The 27,764-nt window shown below is 56.7% G+C and overlaps 7 protein-coding genes across 7 annotated transcripts; 4 read left to right on the top strand and 3 right to left on the bottom strand.

The window, feature by feature from the left end:
- Positions 1-901: 901 nt before the first annotated feature.
- Positions 902-1,930, bottom strand: GMORB2_6209 (Short-chain dehydrogenase; the record flags this gene model as incomplete). The annotated part of the gene is made up of 3 exons (XM_035468179.1): positions 902-1,072; positions 1,238-1,345; positions 1,448-1,930. 3 exons carry the CDS (start codon positions 1,928-1,930, stop codon positions 902-904), a joined length of 762 nt encoding a protein of 253 aa, XP_035322160.1.
- A 1,423-nt stretch (positions 1,931-3,353) lies between these two features.
- On the top strand, positions 3,354-5,516 carry GMORB2_6208 (FYVE zinc finger; the record flags this gene model as incomplete). Its single annotated transcript, XM_035468178.1, has 3 exons — positions 3,354-4,270; positions 4,340-4,790; positions 4,866-5,516. 3 exons carry the CDS (start codon positions 3,354-3,356, stop codon positions 5,514-5,516), a joined length of 2,019 nt encoding a protein of 672 aa, XP_035322159.1.
- A 4,006-nt stretch (positions 5,517-9,522) lies between these two features.
- GMORB2_6207 (Ca2+-dependent lipid-binding protein, contains C2 domain) lies at positions 9,523-14,302 on the top strand (the record flags this gene model as incomplete). The annotated part of the gene is made up of 4 exons (XM_035468177.1): positions 9,523-9,711; positions 9,819-10,119; positions 10,255-12,866; positions 13,001-14,302. The coding sequence occupies 4 exons, from the start codon at positions 9,523-9,525 to the stop codon at positions 14,300-14,302; spliced, it is 4,404 nt and encodes a 1,467-aa protein (XP_035322158.1).
- Positions 14,303-15,068: 766 nt separating this feature from the next.
- GMORB2_6206 (20S proteasome subunit beta 5) lies at positions 15,069-16,126 on the top strand (the record flags this gene model as incomplete). The annotated part of the gene is made up of 2 exons (XM_035468176.1): positions 15,069-15,206; positions 15,407-16,126. The coding sequence occupies 2 exons, from the start codon at positions 15,069-15,071 to the stop codon at positions 16,124-16,126; spliced, it is 858 nt and encodes a 285-aa protein (XP_035322157.1).
- Positions 16,127-16,425: 299 nt separating this feature from the next.
- GMORB2_6205 (N6-L-threonylcarbamoyladenine synthase) lies at positions 16,426-17,940 on the bottom strand (the record flags this gene model as incomplete). Its single annotated transcript, XM_035468175.1, has 1 exon — positions 16,426-17,940. The coding sequence occupies one exon, from the start codon at positions 17,938-17,940 to the stop codon at positions 16,426-16,428; it is 1,515 nt and encodes a 504-aa protein (XP_035322156.1).
- Positions 17,941-18,503: 563 nt separating this feature from the next.
- GMORB2_6204 (uncharacterized protein) lies at positions 18,504-21,590 on the bottom strand (the record flags this gene model as incomplete). Its single annotated transcript, XM_035468174.1, has 1 exon — positions 18,504-21,590. The coding sequence occupies one exon, from the start codon at positions 21,588-21,590 to the stop codon at positions 18,504-18,506; it is 3,087 nt and encodes a 1,028-aa protein (XP_035322155.1).
- Positions 21,591-24,932: 3,342 nt separating this feature from the next.
- Positions 24,933-26,621, top strand: GMORB2_6203 (mannan polymerase II complex MNN10 subunit; the record flags this gene model as incomplete). The annotated part of the gene is made up of 3 exons (XM_035468173.1): positions 24,933-25,318; positions 25,505-25,774; positions 25,940-26,621. 3 exons carry the CDS (start codon positions 24,933-24,935, stop codon positions 26,619-26,621), a joined length of 1,338 nt encoding a protein of 445 aa, XP_035322154.1.
- Positions 26,622-27,764: the final 1,143 nt, after the last annotated feature.

Raw genomic sequence — 27,764 nt, 5'->3', positions numbered from 1 at the left:
TTACGGGTAGTCACGCTGCCAATCCCTCACACCACTACCCCAAACCACTTAGCGGGTAGTAATAATACGACTGCATCTACAGAAGCATATGCACATCGTCCGCTTACCAGCAAGCTCGTCTTGGCGCTTTGGCATCTCTGGTTCCGAGACAACCAGCAAAGACCGTGGCACCCATGATATCCGCAAGGAGGGAAGGAGGGCCGAGGAAGAGTCCTATGCATGTACTAGTACGGAACAGATACATGTATATGTATTGATCACGACGGACCCTAGCTCTCCAACGATAGTAGCGGTCAATCTCGTAGTGAAATGACGGACGCATCTGCGTCGATACATCTTAAAAGTACGCGTACGCCTACTGCCATGCTACCACGGCTACATGCTACTGGCAGCTAGAGTCCAATGCTCGCATCACGTATATGCCAATTAATGTGGGACGACTTGATTACCACCATGCCATCCTCAACAACCGAGATGCCTACTACAGGCACAAGCGGGGGAGAGAGAACACCGTCGGTGTAGAGGCGGGAAGGGTTGTGTCAGGCCGTGGTGTTTTTTTCATACACCCAGAGAGATAGTGGTAGAAAGAGGGAGAGCAAGGGATGGGGGGAACTGTTCCTCGAAAGAAGTAGTAGGAGAAGAATCGATAGTCGAAGAAAAGAAGATACGAGCACCACCATATGACTCTACAAGGCGGTGTCCATGGGAGGGTGATAATGTGGGTATGAGGTCACGAGCATTACTTATTGCTCTTGCATCATGGTGAAATTTTCTTAACAGAAACGAGTACGGGAGTTGGCAACAACCCAACCCAGACCACTATGGCACGCAGCAGGAAAAGAGGAAGGAGAAGAAGAAGTCCGGCATCACTTCTTCCCATTCTTACTAGTCAATAGGTTCATCAAGCAAACATGCCACCATCAATCACCACATTCACCCCAGTAGTGCTCTTGGATTTGGCAAGACACAGCACCTGCTCGGCCACATCGTCCACCTCAACCAGACGCTTGAGCCTGGTGCGCTCGCGGATTGCATTTTGCTTTTCCACCGAAAAGACTTCCAAACCCCAATCCTACAGATAACGAAAGAAGAAGAAGGGAGAGAAAAGAGTTTTTCATCGTCAGCATGCGTGCGGGGGAGATGAGGGGTCGGCCGGGCGTTTTGCCGGTCATGGGGGGGGGGGGGGGGGGGGGGGGGGGGGGCGGAGGAGAGGGGAAAGAATGGGAGTCGAACGTACAGTCAACATGAGTCCAGGAGAGACGGTGTTGACCCTGATATTGGGACCGGCAGCATTGGCGAGGCCCTTTGCCAGATGAATCTGAGCAGCCTTGGTGACGCTATATGCCTGAGAGGAAGGAGAGGAAGTGTTACTGAACTGGCCCATCTCTATGGGTGTATGCTGTATGGGGGAGGGGTTCTTATCGAGTGAGTGGATCGGTAGATTTACCAGAGAGCTCCCGCTGACACTGACGCCGGCTAGGGAAGCCGTGGTGATGAAGGCCCCCTTTGTGACGTCGAGGTGCTTCTTGGCCGCGTGCATGAGAAACAGGTGAGACTTGACGTTCATGTTGAAGCAGCGGTCCCAGTCCTCCTCGACGACATTGTCGTCCAGGTTGCCGATGTCGCGGAACCTGGTCCACCCGCCGTTGGAGAAGACGACGTCGATCCGCCCAAACGTCCGGACCGTCTCGTCCACGAGCTGAGTGAGCTGCGCCCGGTCTCCCAAGTCGGCCCTTATGGCGACGTAGTCGAGCTTGCCCAGCGTGTCGGGTGATATCGTAGCCAGCTCCTCGGCCAGCCGGTTCGCCCTCTCGGCGTTGGAGTAGTAGTTCACCGCGACGCGCATGCCGTTCCGGGCAAAGAGGCGGGCTGTGGCAGCCCCGAGACCGGCTGATCCGGCCGTTATGAGGGCGACAGGTGTGTCGCTCATGATCGGGGTTGAGATACAAGACTATACCGATCGAGCATTGAATAGAAGGAGGAGGAAGGGAGGAGGAATTTTAGAAGATTTTTGTTTTTTTTGTTTATTTCATCTAATGGGGGGAGGGGGGGGAAGCTGGAGAGTATTCATGACGATGCAGTAGAAATCATAGATAGCCGAGCCCAGTCGGATGGGCCGACGAACTGCGACTAAGACGCAAGTAGCATTACGACTATTAGTAGTAAGACTACATGTAGATTACTTTGCCTGTCAGCCACGTGCGACTCCCCAAGGACCTATAAAGCAAGGAGAGATGGAAAAAAAAAAAGAGAAGGCATCAAATCACGGGACTACCTCAGCACCTCCCGACATGATTCCGCAAGGCTGACATTACTTTGTAAGTTTCCCGACTGTAGCTCACCAAGCAATCGGGCGGCGCGACGGTAGACGACTAACAATCATTTGGCATTGCATCTTCTCTACTAGGGAATATCACGGCAACGGGGCGAGACGGTCGATAAGCAGCTATCTAGAACTGATAAGATTATGGGGCGGGGGGGAGGCCTGACGCCTCACTGTATAAGGGCTAGTTCCATCGCGTAGCTTGGTGATACAGTATATTACTCCGTACTTGGTGCCAACAAAACCCCAGAACTCGTACTAATAAATTCGTATATTAACCTTCTGCCACTAACGTCGGAATGACAATGAGATTGTACTTGTGCTCGTATCTAGGAAAAAAAAACAGATCCTATCATTACAGGTTTTTTTTTTTTTTTTTTTTTTTTGTTATATAGTAGCTATGCGCCGGAGAGCATATGAGGGGTCAACATCCAGAAGGCTTTGACGCAATGACCCTTGACCGCAGTGGTTGGGACTTTCAAGCAGCATTACTAATTCAGGCAACGCCCGTAACAGGACCAGACGCATGATCGCGCGTCTCTGGGCCGAATTTCCCCTCAACAACGGGGGGAAAGTGGCACATTCTCTCTCCCTCTCCCTGCAGAGAAGATCCCCCCCCCCCCCCCTTCCTTTGCTTCTCTTCGAAGCACGGAATCTCTTATTTTCGGGGTTAATCATCTTCACACTATGCACAATGCATACGCCATTCGAACGAACCTCGAGTTGTAAAGCAAGAGGTGCGTTTTTAGTCGGACTGTGGCGAAAGGCTGGTGGTGCTGCCTCAGCCACCAAGATTGATTACAGCTAACAATCCCAACTTCTCTACATTAGGCTCTCCACGACCAACGTAAACCCCCCCCTTCATAGGAACCTGCAACTTGCAACTCGATTACAGTTCTCTCTCTCCCTCCCCTTTTGTTTTTTCAAGTTCTGCATATACGAACCGAACGGCAGCCAGAGGTGGCGGCCCCTCTGTTTCATCATCTCCCGCCCCCACACTGGCCTGGAGACTTGGGGAGCTACTCTCATCATGTCCAGCCCACCTCGCGAGGTGAGCCCCTCGGCCACGCCCGACGAATCGAACCCCAGACCATCCACCGAATATGGTCCCTCGCCCGTCCCGTCACCGGGGACGCAAGTCGAACCGTCTCACAGCAGCGACACCGGGCAGCAAGAAGACGTTGCTGTCCCTGACCTCCGACCTGTCGACGGACAGGCTGCACCGCCGCCCCCTGTACTCCCGACATTCGACGACTCACCACAAGACATATGGGCCGACACCGACAGCGGTGCCGAGACGCCGGCCCTGGTCAGTACCCAGACTACCACCTCTGCCTCTGCTTCCTCCGCAGGCCAGCAGCAACACGACGATGACGGCCATCCTCCTCTTCCGCCGCCGCCGCCCCCTGTGCTCCCGACTTTCGACGACTCACCACAAGACTTGTGGGCCGGCGAACCCGAGACGCCGGAATCGAGGGGTCAGGACATCATCTCCCAGCTGGGCGTGACCCTGGCCGAGGCGCAACTCAGCAGCAGCGGCGGCAGCAGCAGCGGGACATCGGTGTCGACTCTATCTAGGACGACGTCGTCGCTCGCAGGCGGTCTGCACAGGCTTGACATCCGCGGACTTCATCATCATCCTGCCCATCCGGCACCGCAACAGCATCAACATCACCCGTCGCTGCCACCGTTCCCCGGTGCTGCCCCCCGCCCCCCTCGCAATGACAGCCTTGCTGCTTCTGCCGAGATACGGGCGGCTACGCAGCCGGCAGCGGCACCCCTCCCCGCACCCCCCGGTGCACGACGACTCGACAGCTCGGACACGGGCGCGAGCAGTCGACGGTCCTCGGACTTCGCCGTGCCCAGATGGCAGCCTGATGTCGAGGTCACGTACTGCCCCATCTGTCACACGCAATTCAATTTCTTCGTCAGGAAGCATCACTGCAGGTATGGAACCACCCTCACGCCCCCTCCCCAGGACCACCAAAACTGACATGTACACGCGCGCACCCACAGAAAGTGTGGAAGGGTCGTCTGCAACGCTTGCTCTCCTCACCGGATCATCATTCCCTACCAGTACATCGTGCGACCCCCCGGATTCGATATGCCCATCTCGCAGGGCCTGCTTTTCGACGGTTTCGGTTCCGGATATTTCGACATGAATGGCATATCTGGGGGCGAGAGGGTGCGGCTGTGCAACCCGTGTGTGCCGGACCCCAACATTGCACCCCCGCAGCATCAGCAGGGACCGGGTGCCGTGCCGGGAACACCGGGAGCGGGGAGCGTGTCGTCGCCCTCGCCGTCAGTGCTGTCCCCCAGGAGCTCTCATCAGAGATCGTGGAGCAGCATTGGGGATGCCTATGCGGCCGCGACGAGTAGCAGCCGATTTGGCATGGGGTTGCCGGGAAGCCACCATGCGAACGATATCCTCCAATCATACGGGCCGAGGACCAGGAGCATGACCGTGGTGAGTCCCCCCCCATCTGAACGACCAGGAATCCATCAGAGAGAGTATGTATGCTAACAGTGCAATGCACCACAGAACCCGTCAGGAAACGTTCTTTCAGGAGGGTCCCCCTCACCACGGATACGCGCCAGCTCCAACGCCTACTACCCGTACGCGTCCACGGGACGGTACCCAGAAAGTGGCGGCGAACCGAGCACGTCGGTCCCCCCGCACGCGGGCCGTTACGGGCTCCCGACATCAGCATCGACGTCTGCCGTTCCATCGTCGTCCCACCACGTCTACCACCAGCAGCGAGTTCTCCCGCCCACGCCTCAGATTGCCGAGGAGGACGAGTGCCCGATCTGCCACCGCGAGCTACCCCAGCGGCATCTGGCCAACTTTGAAGCACTCCGCGAGTCGCACATCACGTCCTGCATAACGTCGCACAGCACATATGGAAACAGCCCCGGCGGCCGATCGGGGGCGGGCGGCGGCGGTGGTAGCGGAGCAGGAGAAGGAGGTGGGGTGATCCCACCCCGACGTACGGGCATGTACTCGTACGCGGCGACGGAGAAGGACTGCATCGACGACGCCGAGTGCACCATCTGTCTGGAGGAGTTTACGGTGGGAGTGCCGATGGCGAGGCTGGAGTGCCTCTGTCGGTTCCACAGGTCGTGCATCTCGGCCTGGTTTGTCAATCACCCTGGACGATGTCCTGTACACCAACATGACGGGTTTGGATATTAGATTCTTCTTCTATTTGTTTCAATTGCAGGCATAGGAGTTTAGGTGTCTTTCTCTACCTATTCCTCTCCCCCCCACTCCCCTTTCTTCCCCGTCTTCTCTCTGCATTTTTTTTCACTTGTTTCTTGTCGGGTTCCTCATAAGCACATTCTCTCCTCTTCTTCCTTTTCCTTTACTTTTGCGTCATCTCTGTGACTGATACGGTACATATCATTTCAAATCGAACACGGTATGACGATTCATCGAGCACATACTGGTATCTGTTGCTGCGTCGTCGTTGCTTTGGGAAGGTCTGGTGAAATGAACATGTGTTGCCGTGTGAGACGTTTGTGTGGGGTCTCTGGTATGGAAAAAAAAAAAAGCATGTGACGTGGGTTCACGGCATGGTGCATACCGTCAAAAAAAGAAGAAAAAGAGAAAAAGAGAAAAAAAAAAGAAAAAGAAAAGAAATCAATAGCATAGGTCAGCTATTGACATGGATTAAATGACAAGACGGGGAGAGATCTGTGCTTTTATTTTATTTTATTTCTGTTCCTCGGGAGAACACTAGTATGCAAGCAGCTTAGAAACAATGTCGATACAAGGAAGGCGACGGCAATACTAGGCAGCCATCGATAGTTCATCGACACTTGTACCCGTACACGTGCATCTCACGAGTTTTGTTTACATGTACGAGAGTGTATGCGGGATGACGATTTTCGGAGCAGGGGTATCAGAGACGAAAAAAAAAAAAGAAAGAAAGAAAGAAAGAGAAAGAGAGCAGCAGCAATCCAAAGCAAAAATAAATAAATAAAAATAAAATAAATAAAAGCAATGGAAAGCAGAGCCAAAGCAAAAAGCACCCGGTCAAGCTGAAGAGCTAGAGTGGAGAAAGATGGGGCTACTGGGGGGTTACTGGGGGGGGCTTTGGAGTTGGTGGAATGGATGGGACCTTTTAGTGCCCTTTTCTTTTCTCTCCTGTCCTTCTTTCCAGATTTAGTGCGGGCACTTGCGCATGTTTTTTATATATATATAATTGAATTGAATTTGATTTTTTTTTTTCTTTTTGGTGTGATATGTGTTGATACTATACCAGGTATGGACATGTAGGGAGCAGGAAGACCTGACTCTCAACAAGGGACGCGGATCGGAACCTAGAGGGTAAGAGAGGGTAGAGAGGCCTCTACAGGTATTGTTATTATCATGTATTACTCGTAAAAGGTAATCATACTAGAGCACGGAGTATCTTACTATCTTACCGATATTAAGCAGTAAATAAAATCATCTGTAGTGTCTTCAGAGACCTAGTAAGGAGTACAGATCAGAGGCAGCTAATATTAACTGTCTAGATGGATGTGGTGGTATTAGCCCTGTAGGTGCGTGCGTGCGTGCGTGCGTGCGTGCGTGCGTGTGCACGTACAGATTACCTGGATCGGGGCTGACAAGGATGGGACAGGGTCATTGTAAAAATAAAATAAAAAGGTCCCCGCAACGATGGGAGAGAGATGATGTCCACACGAGTATGGTATGTAGTACGATGACGATGCCTCGCGTGTGTGTCGATGATGGGGTACAGTGACGATATGCCTGGTGTGTGTATGTGTGTGTGTGTGTGTGTGTGTGTGTGTGTGTGTGTGCTGGTGGTGGAGTGTATAACGAGTATGATGATGATGACGATCTCTTCCCTGATGCCCCGTGTCGATGGTGGCTGTGTGCGGGAAGGGGGAGAGACGGAGAAGTGTGTGTTATGTTCCAAAGACTCGACCTGCTCTCTTCTTCTTGTGCGTGTTCCGGTGCATGAGTTGGCTGACGGAGGGGGGGCGACGGCGCCGGTTACCTGAGTCGCACGGGTGCAGACGGGGTAAACACGAGTTGGAGTGGCGGGGCGACGTGTGCAGCGTGTACAGACAGGGGCAGGTAGAGAGGGAGGGAGAGGCAGAGAGGCAGAGAGGCAGAGAGGCGAAGAGGCAGAGAGGCAGAGAGGCAGAGGCACAGAGACAGGTGGTACTATCAGTAAGTAATAGTGCATGTAGTGAGTGCATGTAGTGAGTGCATGTAGTATTGCTACTCGTACACGTACGGTATAATCAATAATCAATAGCAGTGCCGTACCCAACCGAGTAATACATGCAATAAAAAAAAATGCATCAGTTACGGAGTACTCGTATCATCAGTACCATGTCTAATGGAGAGAGAATTTGGAGAGAGATCTCGGGAACGGACCCAACATCACAGTCTATTATATCTTATCCAATAACCCGGGGGGGATGATTGATGGAATGAATGAATGCCTGTACCCGTCAATCTGTGCTCCGTAGGCCGAGGCCTCTGCATCACAGGCTGGCTGCGCTACAATCTACCTCGTAGCAGCCACCCTGCATCCAGCGCTCGTAGTCATCAATCATCATCACTGCTCTGCCCACTGAGCAGAACCCAAGATGTGTGACAGTAGATGGGTTCCACGGGTCCCATCTCCACCTGGCGTCCAGCCCCTCCTCTCCTCCTCCGCCCCTTGTCACGCTCCACGCTCCACGCTCCACCCAACCACGCCAACTTGTGGGATGGGCAGAGAATGACGACGAGTGCTCACTGCTCGTACTGCGGTCGTTACGAGTACTCGTAATAATAACCTGTACATCGTATCTTGATTGCATTACGTCGCCGGTTCAGCTGTGCTGCACGCCATCTCCGTCATGATCCTGGACAGAATTCATCCTAGCTGGCTGGCTGGTGATCCAGCCTTCTCGATCTTTACCCTCTAGGAAAATTCTCTCTCTCCCTCCCTCCCACTCTCTTCAACTCGCTAGGGGTGATATACCTCGGTTCCTTCTCCGACTACTCGTACGGGGGTACCCGTACATGTACGTACAGCATGTATTCTCACTCACCCCCTGCCCTATCAACCCCAGATGACGAGCATTAACCCATGGACGATGAAGAGTTATTCTTGGGTCAGGTATAAGCTACTGATGATATATACATGTACGTGTGCGAGAGCATGTATCGCTCGAGTAATATGACTACCTCCACGAAGTTATTATGCTGCCCATCGGCAATATTATTGCTGCATCATACGAGTGCATGTGGAAGAAATACATGTACCAAGTAACGGAACGGAGCCGCAAAAGGTACATACATGGGTTTTTTTTTTTTTTTTTTTTGGTTGGTTGGTTTGGGTTGGGTTGGTTTGATCCGGATATTGGCGTGTGATGTGAGATGAGATATGAAGATGAAGAGAAAGATGAAGAAGAAAATGAATAAATTAGAGGGAAAAAAAGCAAACAAAACCCTTTTTTTTTCCCTTGTTGCACTGCACTTGTCTTACAGCTGGGCTGACCCCCATCTCAATCCAACTGAGCTAGCTATTGACTAGCCTGCAGCTTGCTTTCTGGCGCCACAGCCTTGGACCTTGGTTGGCCCTCTCAATTCCTCTCTTTGCCGTCCGTCCTCCTCCTCCTCCTCCTCCTCTAAGCCTGAGACGGTCTTGTTTTTCTTTCTTTCCTTTTTCTTACTTCTTCTTTTCTTCCCTTCCTTCTTCTTTTTTCTCTCTCTCTTTCCTTCCTGCTCCTTCAATCGCTCAATTTCAATTCTAGCCCTTCAATCTCCATCTCCTCTTCCCCTCCACCCCCCCTCCCATTTCCTCTCTGCTGGCCCGGAAATTACCCCAGCAAGGCCATAGTGACGCACTCACTACCAGTGTGGCGCACGCACACCCTCATCATCCATCTCCCGTTTCCTCGTTCCACGCAACGAGAGGCGCCCTCCCCTCCCTCATAGCCGCTCCTCGTCTCGCGCTGCGCGGCCGCGCCATCATCAGAGCGCACACGGACAGCACCGTGGATGCTACCGACCCGCTCGCAGTCCCGAGGTTGACTTGTCCAGACATCGTCTTCTGATTCCGTCTCGGACCCCTCACCCCCCTCGAGGAAAGAAATACAAGCAAACGCCACCTGACAAGAGGCTCGCTCTTCCACATACACACACACACACACACTCTCTCTCTCTCTCTCACAAACACACACCGCCGGTCATGCCGTCCCGCGACGCAGCCGAGCTCAAGGCAGAGGGCGCCATCGAAGCCGCCCAGTCTACCCAGACTCGGGAAGCTGCCGATGCTGCCCAGAACGAGATCCTAGAGCAGTCCAAGAGGTCGGGTGTCCCCGCCTTCTCCTTCGACCCGGACGCCTCTGCGGCCGAGAAGCGCGCTCAGGCCCGCAATGTAAGGAGCATCCCTCCCGCAGACCACACATACATACACAAGCCCCTCCCTCCCTTCAACTTCCACTCAGCTTCCACCCATACTGACGACCAGAGGGAATCCCGTAGGCTATCCCCGCTGAGCTCCGCAGCAGAGAAAAGGCCCATGCGATCGTCTCCGACATCGATGACGGAACTGGCCCGGACGAGGAGCTTCCCGAGGCTGGCAAGGGCGGTGCCATTGATATCGCCAACGGCTCCGTCGGGAGACCCCTGGGTGATGGCGACCCCGAGGCCAAGGAGGAGCCCTTCTCCCGAACCGGCTGGGCTCCCATGTTCGGTCCTCTGGGCGACAAGGATGAGGAGTTCCAGAGCCTGCTCGAGCACGCCACATGGCTCGAGGGCAAGCTTCCCGATCAATTCTACGGCGGTCAGTGACAGAATAGACAGGAACCCTCCCCCCCAACCCCACCCGGCCCTTTCACGAAGCTGCTGCTGCCGGGTGGGGGATGGCGGAGAGGGAGAGGGAGAGGGAGAAGAAGGGCCGCTGACAATGTTTCTGCAGACTGGTACCACAATGCTGCCATGGTCGTCTTCGCCTGCCTGGCATCCTGGCTCGTCGCCGTCCTCGGCGGAGGCCTAGGCTGGCTCATCATCGTCATGGCCTTCTGCTCCACCTACTACAGGACCTCGCTGCGCCGCGTGCGCCGCAACTTCCGCGACGACATTCACCGTGAGATGGCCCTCAAGAGGCTCGACACCGACAACGAGTCCCTCGAGTGGATCAACTCGTTCCTCGTCAAGTTCTGGCCCATCTACCAGCCCGTCCTCGCCCAGACCATCGTCAACTCGGTCGACCAGGTCCTCAGCTCCGCCACGCCCTCCTTCCTCGACAGCCTAAAGCTCAAGACCTTCACCCTCGGCACCAAGCCCCCGCGCATGGAGCACGTCAAGACCTACCCCAGGACCGAGGACGACATCGTCATGATGGACTGGAAGTTCAGCTTCACCCCCAACGACACGGTCGACATGACGGCCCGCCAGCTCAAGAACAAGATCAACCCCAAGGTCGTCCTCGAGATCCGCGTCGGCAAGGCCATGATCAGCAAGGGCCTCGACGTCATCGTCGAGGACATGGCCTTCTCCGGCATCATGCGCCTCAAGATCAAGCTCCAGCTGCCCTTCCCCCACATCGACCGCGTCGAGATGTGCTTCCTCGAGCGCCCCACCATCGACTACGTCTGCAAGCCCCTCGGCGGCGAGACGCTCGGCTTCGACATCAACTTCATCCCCGGCCTCGAGAGCTTCATCCAGGAGCAGATACACGGCAACCTGGCCCCCATGATGTACGCCCCCAAGACCTTCCCCATCGAGGTCGCCAAGATGCTCGCCGGCAACCCCGTCGACCAGGCCGTCGGCGTCCTCGCCGTCACCCTGCACGGCGCCAACGCCCTCAAGAACACGGACAACTTTGCCGGCACCGTCGACCCGTACGTCTCCGTCACCCTCAACCAGCGCAACGAGCTGGCCCGCACCAAGACCGTCGAGGACAACTCGAACCCCCGCTGGAACGAGACCCACTACATCGTCCTCAACTCCTTCACCGACTCGCTCGACCTCCAGGTCTTTGACAAGAACGATTTCCGCAAGTCCAAGATGCTCGGCGTCGCCTCCTTCCCCCTCGAGAACGTCGAGGAGCTCAACGTGCACGAGAACCTGCGGCTCGAGGTCATCTCGGACGGCAAGGTCCGCGGCAACGTCTCCTGCGACCTCCGCTTCTTCCCCGTCCTCGAGCCCACCAAGAACGAGGAGGGCGTCGAGGAGCCCCCGCCCGAGTCCAACCAGGGCATCCTGCGCTTCACCGTCCAGCAGGCCAAGGACCTGGACGGCACCAAGAGCCTCGTCGGCATGCTCAACCCCTACGCCTGCCTCTTCCTCAACGGCAAGGAGGTCCACCAGACCAAGAAGCTCAAGCGCACCAACAACCCCATCTGGGACAACGGCTCCAAGGAGATCCTCATCACCGACCGCCGCAAGGCCAAGCTCGGCGTCTCGGTCAAGGACGACCGCGACCTCGCCGGCGACCAGGACCTGGGCAAGTACCAGATCAAGCTCGACGACATGCTCGAGCTGATGCAGCAGGGCAAGGAGTGGTACCACCTGTCGGGCGCCTCGTCCGGCCGCGTCCACCTGACGGCCCAGTGGAGGCCCGTCGCCATCTCGGGCGTCGTCGGCAGCGGCGGCTACGTCACCCCCATCGGCGTCATGAGGCTGCACTTCAAGAAGGCCACCGACCTGCGCAACCTCGAGGCCTTTGGCAAGTCGGACGCCTACATGCGCGTCCTGCTCTCGGGCATCGACAAGGGCCGGACCGTCACCTTCTTCAACGACCTCAACCCCGAGTGGGACGAGGTCCTGTACGTGCCCGTCCACTCGCCCCGCGACAAGCTCACGCTCGAGGCCATGGACACGGAGAAGATGGGCAGCGACCGCAGCCTGGGCCTCGTCGACCTCTACGCCGGCGACTACATCCGGCAGGTCGACGGCGAGTACGTCGCCCACGACCTCAAGGAGGTCCGCGAGGACGGGCTGCGCATGCACGGAAAGGGCATGCCCAAGGGTACCCTCACCTACACGGTCGCCTTCTACCCCTGCCTCAACGTCGCCGACCCCGACGACGACGAAGAGGAGAAGGCGGAGGAGGAGGAGGCGGAGGAGGAGGCGAAGCAGGAGGCTGCCGCCGCCGCCGCCGCCCCCGCCGCCGCTGCTGCCGCCGAGAAGCCCGCCACCCCCACTACCCCCACGTCCTCGGCGTCCAACACGTCGCTCGCGTCGGGCAAGCAGCCCGTCGGCAAGAAGGGACCCCCGAAGCTGCGCCTCAGCCCCGAGGAGCTCCTCAGGCACGAGAGCGGCCTGCTCATCTTCAAGCTCATGGAGGCCGACATGCCCGACTCCAACACGCGGCTCGAGATCTTCGTCGACGACTACCTGTACCCGGCGTACACGTCGTCCAAGGCCTCGAAGAAGTCGCACACGTTTGACGAGATCGGCGATTGCGTCATCCGCGAGCTAGACTTCTCGAAGCTCACCATCAAGGCCCGCAAGAAGGGTGACGATTCCGACAAGGTCCTGGCCTCGGTGTCTGGGAACACGCTTGACACGTTGAAGCAGTGCCTGGTATGTTTCTCTCCCCTCTCTCTCTCTCCTCCGCTCTTCTCTCTCCTCCTCCGTTCTCTCTTCCCTACCCACCCATCCTTTCTCCTTCTCTTCTCCAGAGGGGCCAGGACGACAACAGATGCTGACTCGCCTAGAATAACCCTACCACGCTCAAGCTCAAGCCCGAGGATGGCGGCCCGGGGTCCGTCAAGGTCAGCCTCAAGTACATCCCCATCAAGATGCAGCTGGACGCCAGCGAGAGCATCAATAATATGGGCAAGCTCCGCGTCGACCTGATCGACGGTGTCGATCTCCCCGCTGCCGATAGGAACGGCAAGAGCGACCCCTTCTGCAAGTTCGAGCTCAACGACAAGGAAGTGTACAAGAGCGAGGTGCAGAAGAAGACGCTGAATCCCAAGTGGAACGAGTCGTTTGACGTAGACGTGCCCTCGCGCACGGCGGCCCAGTTCAAGGTCGACGTCTACGACTGGGATCTCGGCGGCAGGCCCGACTTCCTGGGCGGGGCCCCCATCCCGCTGGACAGCCTGGAGCCCTTCAGGGCCACCGAGGTCAGCCTGCCCCTGGACGGCAAGTCGGGAAGCATCCGCGTGCGCCTCGTATTCCGACCCGACTACGTGCGCAGGAGCAAGCGCGGGACGGCGACGTTTGGCGGAGGCCCCGGCCGCATCGTCACCGGCGTGGCCGGTGTTCCCTTCAAGGGCGGCGCCGCCGTGGCGTCGGGCGTCGGCAGGGGTGCCACCTTCCTGCGACGCGGTCTCTTCAGCAAGAAGGACGACGACGCCATCTCCGAGCGTTCGGTGCCCGTGGTGGCAGCCAACGGCGTGGACGGAGCGGCGGGTGGGGCGGACCAGCAGCCGATCCCGAGCATCGAGACGTCGCCGCCGCCGCCTAACGGCAACGGGGCCGGCAACGGCAACGGACATGCACGGACCAAGAGCTTCGGGTCGGCATCTATCCGCAGCAACGCGCCGCCGTCCCCGGGCAGCGGCACGGCCATCTTCACGGTGGTGGGGGCGAGCGGGTACCCGGCATCGACTGACCTGTACGTGACGCTGACGCAGCTGTCGCCCCGGGAGAAGACGGTGGGGAAGACCAGGCACCACAAGTCATCCGACGGCAGCTGGACGTTTGACGAGTCGTTCAAGGTGACGTGCACGCCTGACGTGCCCTTCAAGGTCGAGGTCAAGGGCGAGCACACGCTCCGCAGCGACGACGACCTCGGCGAGCACGCCTACTTTGTCGACGAGTCGGGCTCGGGCATCCCCAAGGAGCTGAGCGTAGGAGGCGGAACCGTGACCATCAAGAGCACTTTTCAGCCCGCCGAAGTGTCGGGCTCGTCGCTGACGGAGAGCCCCCGTGCCGTATCGCGCAGGAGTTTCCTGGGTAAGAGGGATTCCACTCCCGGACGGAACTCTCGCGAACCCACACCTGCCTAGGTTGAATAATCTCCCCCTCCCCCCCCCCCCCCCCCCCCCCCCATCGTTTTCATCATCTCTTTTCATTTAAAATTAAAAAAAATCTCGTTCAAAGGAAGGATGATGAAAGTTGGTGAAGGAAAAAAAAAGAGAGAGGGAGGGAAAAAAATTAAAAAATTAAAAAAAAACTATCATTTAGTACTACCAGTAGTAGTTGTTTTTTTTTTCTTTTGTCAGAGGAGACAGGAGGAGTCATGGTTTTGATTTTGGGCTCTCTTTTTTTTTTCCAACTTTCTCTTTTTCCGTTCCTTTCAGATATCCTGTACGACAACCGTTTTACATATATAATATATTAATATATATATATATATATAATTCAATCGAGTGTTGAATGATGATTGTGGTGTTTGGTCTTGCAAACATTTGTATTACTTCTTCTACTCCGTATAATACTTGTATTACTACTAACTAGTACGGAGTGGCTTGACAAGATATGATCATGTGGCTTGACAAATTGTGGCTTACCCCCCCACCTGTGACGACGACACGAGCTGCCTGACCTGACCTACATGTACTCAACCTGAGCTCTCTTCCCTCTCCGCCCCGCGCACCCCATTTCCATTCGTCCAGACGAAGTCGACGACGACAACCACCACCATCACCACGGTAATCCGACGAGACCGAAGAGAACAGCAAGAGGGGGAAAAAACACAGCCTGTCGAAGACAAGAACAAAAACCGCACACACACACACATACACACACACAACACCCCACACATACACAGTCATGGACGCCCTCGTGGCTCAGTACAGCCGTCCGGCGGTGGAGGAAAAGGACCCGTCTGAGCAAGAGGTCATGGATATGATGAATCCCAATCCCACGGACCATCTTTCGATGAAGTTTGCCATGCCACCCGTTGCGAATGTGAGTTTCTTTGCTCTCTCTTGCTCTCTCTCTCTCTCTCTCTCTCTCTCTCTCTCTCTCTTTTGCTCACTGCTCTTGCTTTTTTCTTTTTTTACCTTGGCTGCTCCCCCCCCCCCCCCCCCCCCCCCCCACGAAGAAGGTATATCAACATCCATTTCCCTCGCGAAACACTGACTAACGCAAGAGATGGTTGATGATAGCCCGCCTCTTGGCTCCGTTCCGCCACGGACGACCGATCCAACCCCGACTGCCCGATCAAGATTGCGCACGGCACGACGACGCTGGCCTTCCGGTTTCAGGGGGGCATCATCGTCGCGACGGACTCCCGAGCTACGGCGGGCGACTGGATCGCTTCGCAGACGGTCAAGAAGGTCATCGAGATCAACAGCGTGCTCCTGGGCACCATGGCCGGCGGCGCGGCCGACTGCCAGTTCTGGCTGTCGTGGCTGGGCATGCAGTGCCGGCTGCACGAGCTCCGCCACAAGCGCCGCATCAGCGTGGCCGCCGCCTCCAAGATCCTGGCCAACCTCGTCTACTCGTACAAGGGCATGGGGCTCAGCATGGGCACCATGTGCGCCGGCGTCACGGCCGAGGAGGGGCCCGCGCTGTACTACGTCGACAGCGACGGCACCAGGCTCGCCGGCAACCTGTTCTGCGTCGGGTCCGGCCAGACCTTCGCCTACGGCGTCCTCGACGCCGAGTACAGCTACGACCTCGACGCCGAAGCCGCCCTCGAGCTCGGCAGGAGGTCCATCCTCGCCGCCACCCACCGCGACGCCTTCTCCGGTGGCTACATCAACCTCTACCATATCGAGGAGAACGGCTGGACCCGCCACGGCTTCTCCGACACGAACCCAATCTTCTGGAAGACTAAGCTCGACAAGGGCGAGTTTACAAACGTCACTAGCGAGCTGGAATAGATATTTGTGTTTGGTCTTTTTCTTGTTTCCTTCTTTTCTTCTTCTCTGTTCGCTTCATGGGATTTGAAAGAAACAAGAGAAAAAGGAATAGTAATTGAATGAAATAAATCAAAATTAAAATAGGAAAGAAAAAAACGAGACGAGAGAAATGTATTTGTTCAGCAATGACTTTTCCTTTCCCACTCTAATGATACAGTTGAGATGTTTCCTCCCTCATGATAAACCAGCTGTTTATTTTTCTTGGTATATATATATATATATACGTTAGTAGATACAGTTTATATGTCATGTACAAACGCTCAGAACCCAGGCCGCCTCAACCACCCGGGCACACCCAGTATACCGGGCCCCTGCGCGGGATCCATTGGCCACCTGTTGATGGCCAGCACGTCGAGGTCGGTGTGGTGCCCGGCGCGGTACATCTCCATGCCGGCCCAGGCGATCATGGCGGCGTTGTCGGTGCACAGCGCGGGCGGCGGGACGACGACCCGCATGTCCCGGTGTCCGCGGGCGTCCAGCGTCGCCCGGAGGACGTGCATGAGGAAGCGGTTGCACGCCACCCCGCCGGCCAACACGACAGTCCGCACCCCGCCCGCGCCCGCGCTCGAGTGGTGATGGTGGTGGTGGTGGTGGTGTCCGTCGCCGTCCAGGGCGATGCACAGCCTGTCGACGAGGTGTCTAAAGGCCACGGCCATGGTCTGCCTGGCCAGCTCTCGACGCTCGTCGACGTCCATGTCCTGGTCGGCGGCCCGTCTCGACTCGGCTATGCGCCTGACCGTCGTGCCGATGCTGGCGAACGAGTACGCCATCCTGCGGGTCTGGCGGAGCGGCAGCGGCAGGGTCCAGCCGTACCCCCCGGTCTCGCTCCGGGCCGGTGCGTCGGCTACCTCGGCCCCGCGCGACCGGCCCGGCGCAAAGGCGGACTCGTACTCGGCCCGGGTGCCGCCGTCGGGGAAGGCAAAGTCCTCGAGCACGCGGCCGTACATGACGTCCGGGGCCGAGTCGAGGACAGAGGCGGGCAAGATGTCCCGTGCCGAGTGGTCCAGGAGGTTCCCTAGGGCCACGTCGGCCGTCGTGGCCAGGATGGCGTGGTCCGTCAGCGAGCGCGAGTGCACCAGCTGGGTGTGGCCGCCTGATACGAGGAGGGATAGGAATGGGAAATCCGGCCCTCTCTCCCGGTCCTCGCCTCGCTCGCCCTGCCTCCGGGCCAGACTCTCCTCGCCTCCCGGGCCCCCGCTCCGGCCGTCGTCGACGGGCATGCGCCACCCCAGCGCCCTCGCCAGCCGCGGCGTGAGCGCATGAGCCTGCATGTGGTGGACCCCCACGAGGGGCACGCCCCAGGCCACGGCCAGGCCCTTGGCCGTCGACAGTCCGACCGACAGGTTCGGCATTATGCCCGGCCCTCTCGTGACGGATACGAAGTCGGGAACGCCCTTCCTCTGCGCCCGTGCCGTCGTCGCCGCCGCCGCGCCCGTCGAGGCAGGCCCACCGGGCAGGTGGCCGACGGCCTTCCGGACCAGAGGCGCCAGCGAGGTGGTGTGGCCCTGGACCGCGACGAGGGGCTCGATTCCCCTGAACCTCCTGTGGTCGGAGGATATCCGCTCGTTGAAGAGGAGGGTGTGCTCCCCCGTCTTGTCGTCACGCTCGAGGATGGCCACGGCCGTGTCGTCGCACGACGTCTCGATCGCGAGGGTCGTGAGCTCGCGTCCGTGTCCGGGGCCCAACTGCAGGAGTCGAGTGGTCGGTTGGCGGGTGCGCGGATGCAGCGGCAGCCGCTGCCGCACGTTGGCCGCCTGGAATCTCGAGAGGCGCATCGAGCTGGTGAGAAAGGGTGTGTTTCGACCTGTCGCCCTGATCGGATGCGATAGGTTGGCCAAGAAACAGTACCACCAGTGTAGACTTTAGAGTGGATCCCACTTTTTTTTGGTGATGCCCATCGCATGCTTCATAGATTCAAATAAAAGATAGATACATTTATTGATATTGCATCGATGGACAATTAGCATTGTCAGGGTATTGAGCAGATCATCTCCATTCTGTTGTATTTTATCTATACTGATTGTAATGCATTCTGCTCTTTCTTATTTTATTTTTTTTTTAAAAAAAAATCCTTTCAAAAAAAAAAAAAAAGACTATCCCGAAACGAAACCAAAATCAAGTCCATCTAGATTAGCACCATGATGGTGAATAAATCGAAGCAACGCCATACATGCCATCCTTTTCTTATCCCATGACAAGAAAGAAGAAAATATGCCACCAAGATTGTTCTTGACAAAGGAGATGAAACAGAAAGAAGGAATATACCAAAGAGTGTTACCAACGGAAAAAAAAAAAGCCAACAAGATTGTTTTCGGCAAAGGAAATGAGACAGAAAGTTTTACTCCCAATTCACCCAGACACACTTGCATCCCCCCGTCCCACCATCGAACCCTCCAAAGGACGTATCGTTATCCTTACGGGGGTTGATCAGCTCGCCGTCAAACGAGATGTCGTTGGACAGTAGCTTGGGGTTTTCCGTATCCAGCTTCTGCCTGCTATTCATGGGCCACTGCCACACGAGCTTCTCATCAGGGTCTCCGCCGTGCGTGTCTAGGCTGACGGTAACGGGGTAGGGCATCGTTCCGGGGCGGGTGAGATCTGCCTTCCCATCTATGCTGGGCTGGCTGGCGTTGCTGAGGAGCTTGACGCCGTGGTCTACGTCTCCAGACTTGCGCGTCCATATCTGCACCAGCATGCGCGTCTGGCCCCACGTCACGAGGTGGTTGGCCTCGGTCTTGGTGCACCCGCCATTCTCGTCAGCGGGCACGGCCCCGCCGCCGTCGTCCCTGGTCACTGACTTGACGAAGATGGTACGCTTAAAGTAGGTGTAGAAACCGTAGTGCTCCGTCGGTAGGCCCCGGTCAAACAGCCGCACGGGCTGCTGCTTCACCTCCGGGAGCATCCGGGCTGGCTGAGGGGTGCCGTCGGCGAGCAGGTCCGGAGGGTCGACAAGGTCCTTGACCAGCTCGTCGCCCACCGTCGTCTGGCGCCTGGCCAGTCCGGGCTGCTCGACGGCACCGTCGGTCGAGTCGAGCACGCTGATGTAGAAGGGCGCCGGCTCGCCGGCCTTGTCGTCCGACTTGACGCCGTCGGTTGTGTTACCCAGGAACCACATGTCCGCGAAAGTCGGGGGCTCGGGAGATGGGCTGAACTCTGTCGCCCGACGTGAGTGGACGTCCCGGGCTGAGACGTCCGGCTTGGGAATCCTGCCATCGGGGACGTCCCATTCCTTGCTCGTGCTGTTGTCCCACTGGATCTGCATGATTATGGTCGGCTGGTCGGCGTCGTACGGGCTCACGGAGTCGTGCTCCTCCTTGGGCAGTGAGCAGCTCCATATCGTCTCAGGTACAGTGCATCCGTCTCTGGATACGGTATTTTCCGGGCCAGCCACCGTCAGGACACCGGTAGGCATGGGTGGAAAGTCGGTCAGGTTGACCCAGATGGAAGGGGGCGGGTCGGAGGAGTGTCTGGGACGGGTCAGGACGACGCCGAGGACGATGGAGAGGATGATGAGGACCAGCGTCGTGGCCAGCACACCCATGTACACCCTTCTCCTCCTACGACCCTCGCGACCGGGACGGCCGAGACACCCGTGCGAGGGGATGCACCCGCGGCCTCGCCAGAAGCTGCCGAGCTTCCTCGCCAAGGTCTCCTCCCTTTCGTGGCGGCGGCGCTCGCGCTCAACCCTGTGCTCGGACCCGCGAGCATCGTGAGAGTGCTCCTGTGGGAGGTTGGATGCCATCGGCCGAGAGGGCACGGGCACGGGCGGTTGCGAGGGCATCTCCCTGGGGATCGTCGGCGTGATGGGTATATCCGTCATGGGCGTGGCTCCCTGGGATGTCATCGTGGCCGCGAGACCGGGAGATCCGGGGCCTGGAGAGGGTAGGAACTGCGACCGCAGTGGGTGCTCCGGGGGGGGGACGGCACGGTACCGCACAGGTCCGCCATCCCCCTCTTCATTCAGCCTCCGCGGTGGGGAGTATGGAGGCGGTGTTTCGCCCGATATTTCGGGTGTCACCACGATAGTCGGCTTCTCCGACGGCAACGTAGCATCGCCGAGACCGAGTGCCGTCGGCTGCGACAGGGGCTGTGGAACATCTCTCGTCTCGGGCCTTGCTGGTGGCGTCGGTGTCCGGCGCGGCGTCGGCGCCCGGACGATGGGCGGCGTTGATGCGCGGGGCACGGGCAGAGCCTGCTCGAGCGGCTGCTTCTCGCCGACGCTCTCTTGCTGGGCAAGAGGACTCTGGGTCTGCGCGTGGTAGTCACGCGGCGTGTTGGCGGTAGCAGGCGAGTTGGGCGAATCTGCCTTGGTCCTGCGGCTCGCAAACGTGAAGCGTCTGTCCATGAATGGGGTAACGACATGGTCCCACCATCCGTGTGACCTGGAGTTGGCGCTGTCAGGTGTGAAACCGGGGGCCAGCCCTTTGGGCTTGGCCTGCTTTTGGGGGCTCGGACTGCCGTCTTCCTCAAACAGGGTACAGGGGGTTCCGAGCTCATCATCGTCATTGTTGGCACTGCCAATCTCAAGGCTGATAAGCCTCTGATGCTGTGTCTTCTTGTACGTGGACGGCAGGGCCGGCACGGGAGGGACGTCCTGGTCGACGGGCTTTCTGGAAGAAGTCGCGTCGGTTGTCTGCGAGTAGAAGCTAGAGACGGCACGGGATGCCTTAGAGGATGCCGTGTCTGGCGTGTCTGGCGACCACACTGATATCTGTTGGCGGATCGGGGTAGTCGCTGGGGTCGACGACGGGGAAACCTGAGCCGGCAGGTTCCCACGATCAGCGTCGTTCGCCCGGACTGGGGCGCGGAACGTCAGCGCCTCAGCGGTGGGCGTTGTACGGCTATCATCATCTGAGGAGGCACCTGTCTCCTCCGAGGGCAGAGAGATGCCAATCATGATGGGGGCGTCTCCGGGAGTGAGGGCGTAAGGTGTGCGAGCGGACGCAGACTGGGGTGTGGCGGAAGCGGGGACCTTGCCCTTTTGATTCCTGAGCCAGTTCCAGTTTCCGACCGAAGCCGAGTTGGGGTCGCCCTCGAGGGCGCGGAGAGCAGCGGCGTCGACGAACTTGGGAGCGTCAGCGTCGTGGGTGGTCTGAAGCTGGGTGGCAAGTTGGTTCTGCCGGCGGAAGTTGGACATGTCGGTGATGAGCCTGATTCCAGCCTTTGCGTTTTGGGCTTTCTGTCTGTGTCTCGATCGCAGGCGCTTTATCCTGGTGGTGTTGCTCGCAGACTGGGAAGATGCTCTGGCTTGCTGTGCAGCGGACTTTTGTCTCGACGCGGGGGAGGCCGGGCTTTCGACGAGGGCCTGTTCCTCTGGGTCGATGGGGGTGACCACGTCATCGTCGTCCTGCCAGTCCTCCCAGTCTTCCGCTGAGCGTCGGCGTGGGAGCTGCCGAGCCGACTGTTCTCGAGAATCGTGTGACATGGCTGTGAGATTCTATGACGAACAAAGGCCACGGCTGAACAGTGACATGTTGGTGTGGAGTATGGTCAGGTCGTCTCTGTGACAGAACAGGTCGGGGCGAGACCTGGCTACTGGTAGCAGAGAGACAAGGAGATGTATGAGTCGATGCAATGAGACAGAGGAGGGGTGGGAGCAAAGGACAATGGAAGGCTCAGAATAGCGGATGGATGAAAGCGTCACGAGACAATAGTATGCAGGCTTGAACAATGAGAGACTCGGAACGACTTGGAAGCAAGCTCAGCCAGTGGTAGGATGGAGGGGAGAAAGAGAGGAAGAGAGAGGAAGAGAACTGAATGGACGGGAGAGAAGCGATGGACAACGTAGAGGAGAAGAGAAGAAGGAGGGCAGAAGCGCCCGAGGCGCGTCAGGCATGTTAAAAGAGGCATGATGAGCATCAAGCTGGGCGGCGGGTGATGGCCTATTGTCGCCTGGCGATGTGGTGATGCAGTGCAGAGTGAACGGCGTGTATCATACATGATTGGCTCGAGATGGGATCTGCGGGTTTCAGTGCGTAGGCGCCCGGGAGGAGATGGTTGGCTGTCATTGGTTGTGGCTGCTGACCTTGCCGCTCGGGGTAGGGAAGGTGCGCGCCTACGCTCTTTCCCCATCGAATGAGGGTCCAAGGAGAGAGAGTCTGTCTTGCTTGCCTTGTTTCCTGCCTCAGGCTTCGTCCAGCTGGCTGTTTGGCCGTGATTCAGATGTACTCGTACTGTCCGTTTGCCGTATTCACGTACGACGTGCAGTGTGTGCAGACGGGAAGTAGGCGATCCGGGGTTAGTCGTGCCACCAAACACAGTCAGGGTCCAAAAAGAGGTGAGAATGCTGCCGGTGGTTGTCAACCGGTAATGCACTGCACCTTGTGGGCTGCGGCACTATCCTTGGTTGATCGGTGTACAGGTACGACGTGCTACCTACTGTCGGTTCTGCCGTAAGTGGAATCACGGTGCGATGGTAAAGACTCGTCATTCTGGCTGTCATTGTCGGTTGGTCACGGACCCTTGACTGGCAATCGTGCATGGTTCGGGATATCAGCGGGGCACATACATGTGCTTATAATCTAGGACGGTAAGACGGGGCGACATGTGCGGGTGTCAGGGAGTGTCTGAACTAGTCGGACGGGTAAAGAGATGAAAAAAATTCGTGGACATGTTTCTTGGCAGTGAGCGCTCCACTGCCTCACCCGCTGTTCGGAGAAGGACATGTAGATGGACATTGATGGAGATGAGGCAGCTACTTCAAGTCTTCAACAGAATGATTCACATCATCTACTGCAGGGTAGATTGACGGTTCTCGGAGTAATTCGTCGAACGGGTCTCGGTCATGGTGGGCACGATGCTAACTAACACCCTGACGAGACTAGGTTGAGTAATAGCATACGTCGAGAGTCCAGAATCGAGGTAGAGGTGGCAAAATGACTTGGGTCGAAAGCAAGGTGATGCTTCCAATAACAAAAAAAAAAAAGCCATTGCAGTGAGCGGGGAGAGAGGGCACCGTCATCATCGACAAGCAGGACCATGGACAAGCGGGTACTGATGTAATCACGCAAAAAATAAGAGTAATACGAGTACGCGGAGTCGTCAAAATCGACCTTGTGGCTTATGACGGATGACGGTGGTTGAGTGGCGGCTTGTTCGAATACATGTACTGGCAGGGATACAGGCTCAACAGAGTGCGAAGTATTACTCCATAATACGGAGAAATACCGTATCAGTACTGTGGTAATGATACGTACGAGCAATATAATATATACTCGCATATACTCGTATAGATGCAATACCTCTAATCTGTATAGGCTATATCAGCTGTAATACTCGTAGCCTGCAGGTGAAGCCACCCTCTTCAGCACCTGTAACGATGCGGTAACTACGGATTAGTGCCATGGCTTTTTCGAATGCAGTCTTCTTCGCCTGACAGCTATCAGTAGGGACGGGGAGTATTCTATAGTACAATCATTGAAACCACGGGCGACAGAGTGTGGTCGAGCACGGACACCGAGAAGAGTCACGGTCAGATAGGACACAGTGATAGACTACAGCTGATCTTTTGAGGCTCCACGGTTGGCGCCATGCGCAATTCGGATCCATTGCATGACTTGGAGCCCACTAATGAATCGCCATTGACGAGATGAAATTATTACCATCAAGGGGGCTACAGTGATCATTCAAGGACATCAGTCACCCTTTTTTTGCCCTCTCATTATCCCTTTATCGTCACCGTCACCGTCACCGTCACCGTCATCGTCATCGTCTTCTTGACTTTCTTCTTCTTCTTCGATCCCGTTATTTTTATTCTTATTCTTGGTCTTAAAATATTTACCTTTTTACCTCGTCTGCCCCTCCCCAGCCATCCTATCCTATTACCGAATGCTCATATCGCATCACACTCTCTGGCATTTACTACTACCCTGCAGCGCCAAGGCGACACTTCATTTTAGCTTGGCCTGTGTCCCACTAACCCGCCCACTTCCCCCGTTAAGATTCAACTTTTCTGCAACTCTCTCTCTCTCTCATCCCCCTTCTTCTCCCTCCTTGGATATCCCCCTCCATCTCCCTGTCCATCTCTCATCACGAAACACACACGACGAGACCTCCAGACGTTATACGAAGGACAGACGACCATCCATTCCTCCCGCGTGAGCACCTACGACCTCGCTGCTCTGTTCGCGGCCTCCCCCCATTCCGTTTACGATCGATCCCCCCCCCCTTTGCGACCAGCGCCAAGACAAAAAAAATAAAGATCTGGCCGCTCCTGGTTTAACCTCTGCCGTCGATCAATCACGGAAACGTTTACGCCCATCGCCATCCTCTCTACCTCACCCACATAGGCGATTGTACCGAATCTCTGACAGAGAGGAAGAAAAGGGGAAAGAAACAAAACACACAAAACAACATAAACGCATAAACGACGTGTAAGGAATTCAAGTGGTGCCGGCCGCCGCTACCCGCGAGCGACCAGCCCTTGATCACCCGCCGGCACGCTGGCCTCCGCCGTAGACGACGAGGCCGGCTCCTCGAGCTCCTACAGGGAAAGGCCGCCTCGCTCCCACCACCGGAGACGCTCCTCGACTGGACACACGCTCGCCGAGCAGCGATCCGGCCACCACCTTACTCTCGACCAGCTGCACTCCCGCCCGGCCATTCCCTCGAATCGGCCGGCTCTCTCTCCGATACCAGGTACGTAACCTCGCATTCCCGTCCTCCCCGTGACTGGACAGATGAGAATCTCTCGCGTACATGCACATCTATATGAGATGGAAGGGCAGATGCCGGCTAACATCCCATCACAGCAACCCCCGTCGCCGAAATGTCCTTATCGCGAAGCCCCTCCCCCATCCCGGGCGGAGGATGGTCGAGTCCGGGCCTCAACATGAACAGCGGCCGCTCCAGCCCAGCCCACATCCCTCCAAGCGCAGGAAGCAACGCCGGCGCCTCCGGCCCCTGGGGCTCGGCCAGTCGGATGAGGAGCAACCATAACCTCAATGGCTACCCGTCCTTCTCGACCCAGAACTCGGGATTCTTTGTCCGAAACATGCGTCGCATAACCAGCAGCCTACCGCGATTTTACCCGTCAGACAACAGCAACAATGCATACGGCTACAAGGACAAGGCCGCACGGGGAGGAGGCTGGGCGCCCAGAAATGCGTCGTTTGGCGAGCGCATCTCGTCCATCTTTGGCAGGATGGGGAGGAAGTCAAAGGGGAGGTTGCTCGCTGCTGCCACTGTCCTCTTGCTCCTCCTTATTCTATATAATACTCGTGAGTCTACACACACGCACACACACGCACACACACGCACTGTCCCCCCTCCTACTCGGTCGCATCGGAGCAAGCGGTTCTTCGACTGACAAGACAGCACAGCGCTTCTATATTGGTGGAGACGCTCATCGTGGGGTGGCGGCGGAGAGAAGTTTGTCATCATCCTCGGAGCCAACCTGGGCGGTGGCGTCATGGAGTGGAAGGGTGCGCGTGAGTGGGCGGTAGAGCGAGATAGCGTGCGCAACAAGCGCAAGTATTCGAACCGATGGGGCTACAACCTGGAGATTGTCGACATGAGTATCAAGAAGCGGTATGCGCACGAGTGGCGCGAGAGTTGGGAAAAGGTTGACTTTATGAGGTCTGCCATGCGGAAATATCCCGACGCTGAGTGGTGAGTTGTCTTCTCTTTGTCTTGACCGGAAGGAAGAGAGCGAGAGAGAGCGGGAGAGAGCGAGAGAAGGAGAGAGAGAGAGGGGGGGGGGGAGGGGGAGAATATGGCCGAAAGAAATATGCAAGAGGATGGAAGATCGATCGCTAATACTCCCGAGGTCAACAGGTTCTGGTGGCTCGATCTCAACACATACATCATGGAGCTGTCGTACCCTCTGCAGGAGCACATCTTCACCGACCTGGAGGACAAGGTGTACCGCGACATCAACGAGTGGAACCCTCTGAACATCACGCACCCGCCGACGGAACCGTACCTGGACGCCGAGGCGCTGTCGGCGGTGGGCGACGGCAAGGCCAACTCGCTCAACCTCCTCCTGTCGCAGGACTGCGCGGGCTTCAACCTGGGGTCGTTCATGATGCGGCGGAGCGCGTGGACGGAGCGGCTGCTGGACATGTGGTGGGACCCGGTCATGTACGAGCAGAAGCACATGGACTGGGACCACAAGGAGCAGGACGCGCTGGAAGAGATGTACGAATCGCACCCGTGGGTGCGGCAGCACACCGGCTTCCTCCCGCAGAGGACCATCAACTCGTTCCCGCCGGGGGCCTGCGTGGAGCTCGACGATGCGGGCGTCCAGCAGAACAACAGCCGGTTCCACTACAACGAAGACGACCACGACTTCCTCGTCAACATGGCCGGGTGCGAATGGGGAAGGGACTGCTGGGGCGAAATGTACCACTACCGCGAGTTTGGGTACTGGCTGAACAGGAACCCGTGGGAGAGGTTCAAGGAGGACTTTGTCGCGGTGATCTGGCATAAACTCACCGGTCAATGGGTGAAGCTGTAGAGTCTGTCCTATGATGACTGTCCTGTGACCGGCTTCACCTCTCCCTCCCCCCTTCCCGCCCCATCTCTTTACCCTCTTTCGAACTCCTCTCTCGCTTCTTGTCCTAACCCCTTTTCCACACCCTGCCCCCCTTTCATCTTACCTATTCCCTATAGGTTCAGGACAAGACTTCTTCTGGTAGCGCTTCTCCTTCCTCCCCCCCCCCCTTTTTCTCTTCTCCCGGTCAACCCTCAAATTTCTCTTTCCATCTTCAAGGGGGAGAACATCTAAACCATCTTAATTCATGTCAGCAAAAGAAAAAAAAAAGAAAAAAAAAAAAAAGGAAGGTGGGGGGAGGGGGTACTTTTTTATTATTACATAGACGTTTATTACTACTATAACGAGAATTATTACTACTATAACGAGAAGAAAAAGAACTCCTGGTCTGGAGCATTTGTGTTTGGTCTGGTCTTCCCTCTCCATCCACACACCCGTCATGTTCTAATACATGCCATATGTCCTTTTTAGGAAAACAACCCCCCCCCCTTCCATCTGACCTTATTTCTCGCTTTCACTTGGGCTGATTTCGAGGGTGTTGTGAAACGTGTGACGCGGACCACAATTACGGGCGGCGCGAGTCAAGACGATGAAGGAGACGTACTGGTAATTTAACGTGTGTGCCAATGATATTTTCATACTCGTCAAGAATGAGAAGGGTCCTTGCGGATGGATCCACGATGAGCGTCGCCTCTCTCCGCCCCTAACGTTTTTGAGCAGGTGAAGAACGAGAGAGAAGAGTCTCCGAAGTCTGGTAATGTATCGTTCCCGATGTGCCGGGGAAATTGCCATTCTGGAAAATCGTGACGGGGGGAAGGCAAGGCAGGTTCTGTCTGATGATGATGATGGTGGTGGTCGGTGGGGGAGGGGATGATGATCTGGTTGGTCCAATGCTCTGTATTGCATAAATGTCGGGTAGATTTGACATGTGTCATGTCGAGTCAGCGCTGAAGTGATCTCTACTGAGTAGATGGTGGTGTATTAATCTCTCTCTCAAGATGACATGGAGAGGATAAAAGAAAAAGGAAGAAGAAAGTACCAGGTCAATGTATCGATACAGAACGGTAAATGAAACGAAAAAAAAGCAAAAAAAAAAAAAAAACAATG

Source organism: Geosmithia morbida (assembly GCF_012550715.1).
Source record: "Geosmithia morbida isolate 1262 chromosome Unknown scaffold_5, whole genome shotgun sequence".
Lineage (NCBI taxonomy): Eukaryota > Fungi > Ascomycota > Sordariomycetes > Hypocreales > Bionectriaceae > Geosmithia > Geosmithia morbida.
Note: the sequence above shows the minus strand (reverse complement) of the source record. Positions and strands in the feature narration are given on the sequence as shown.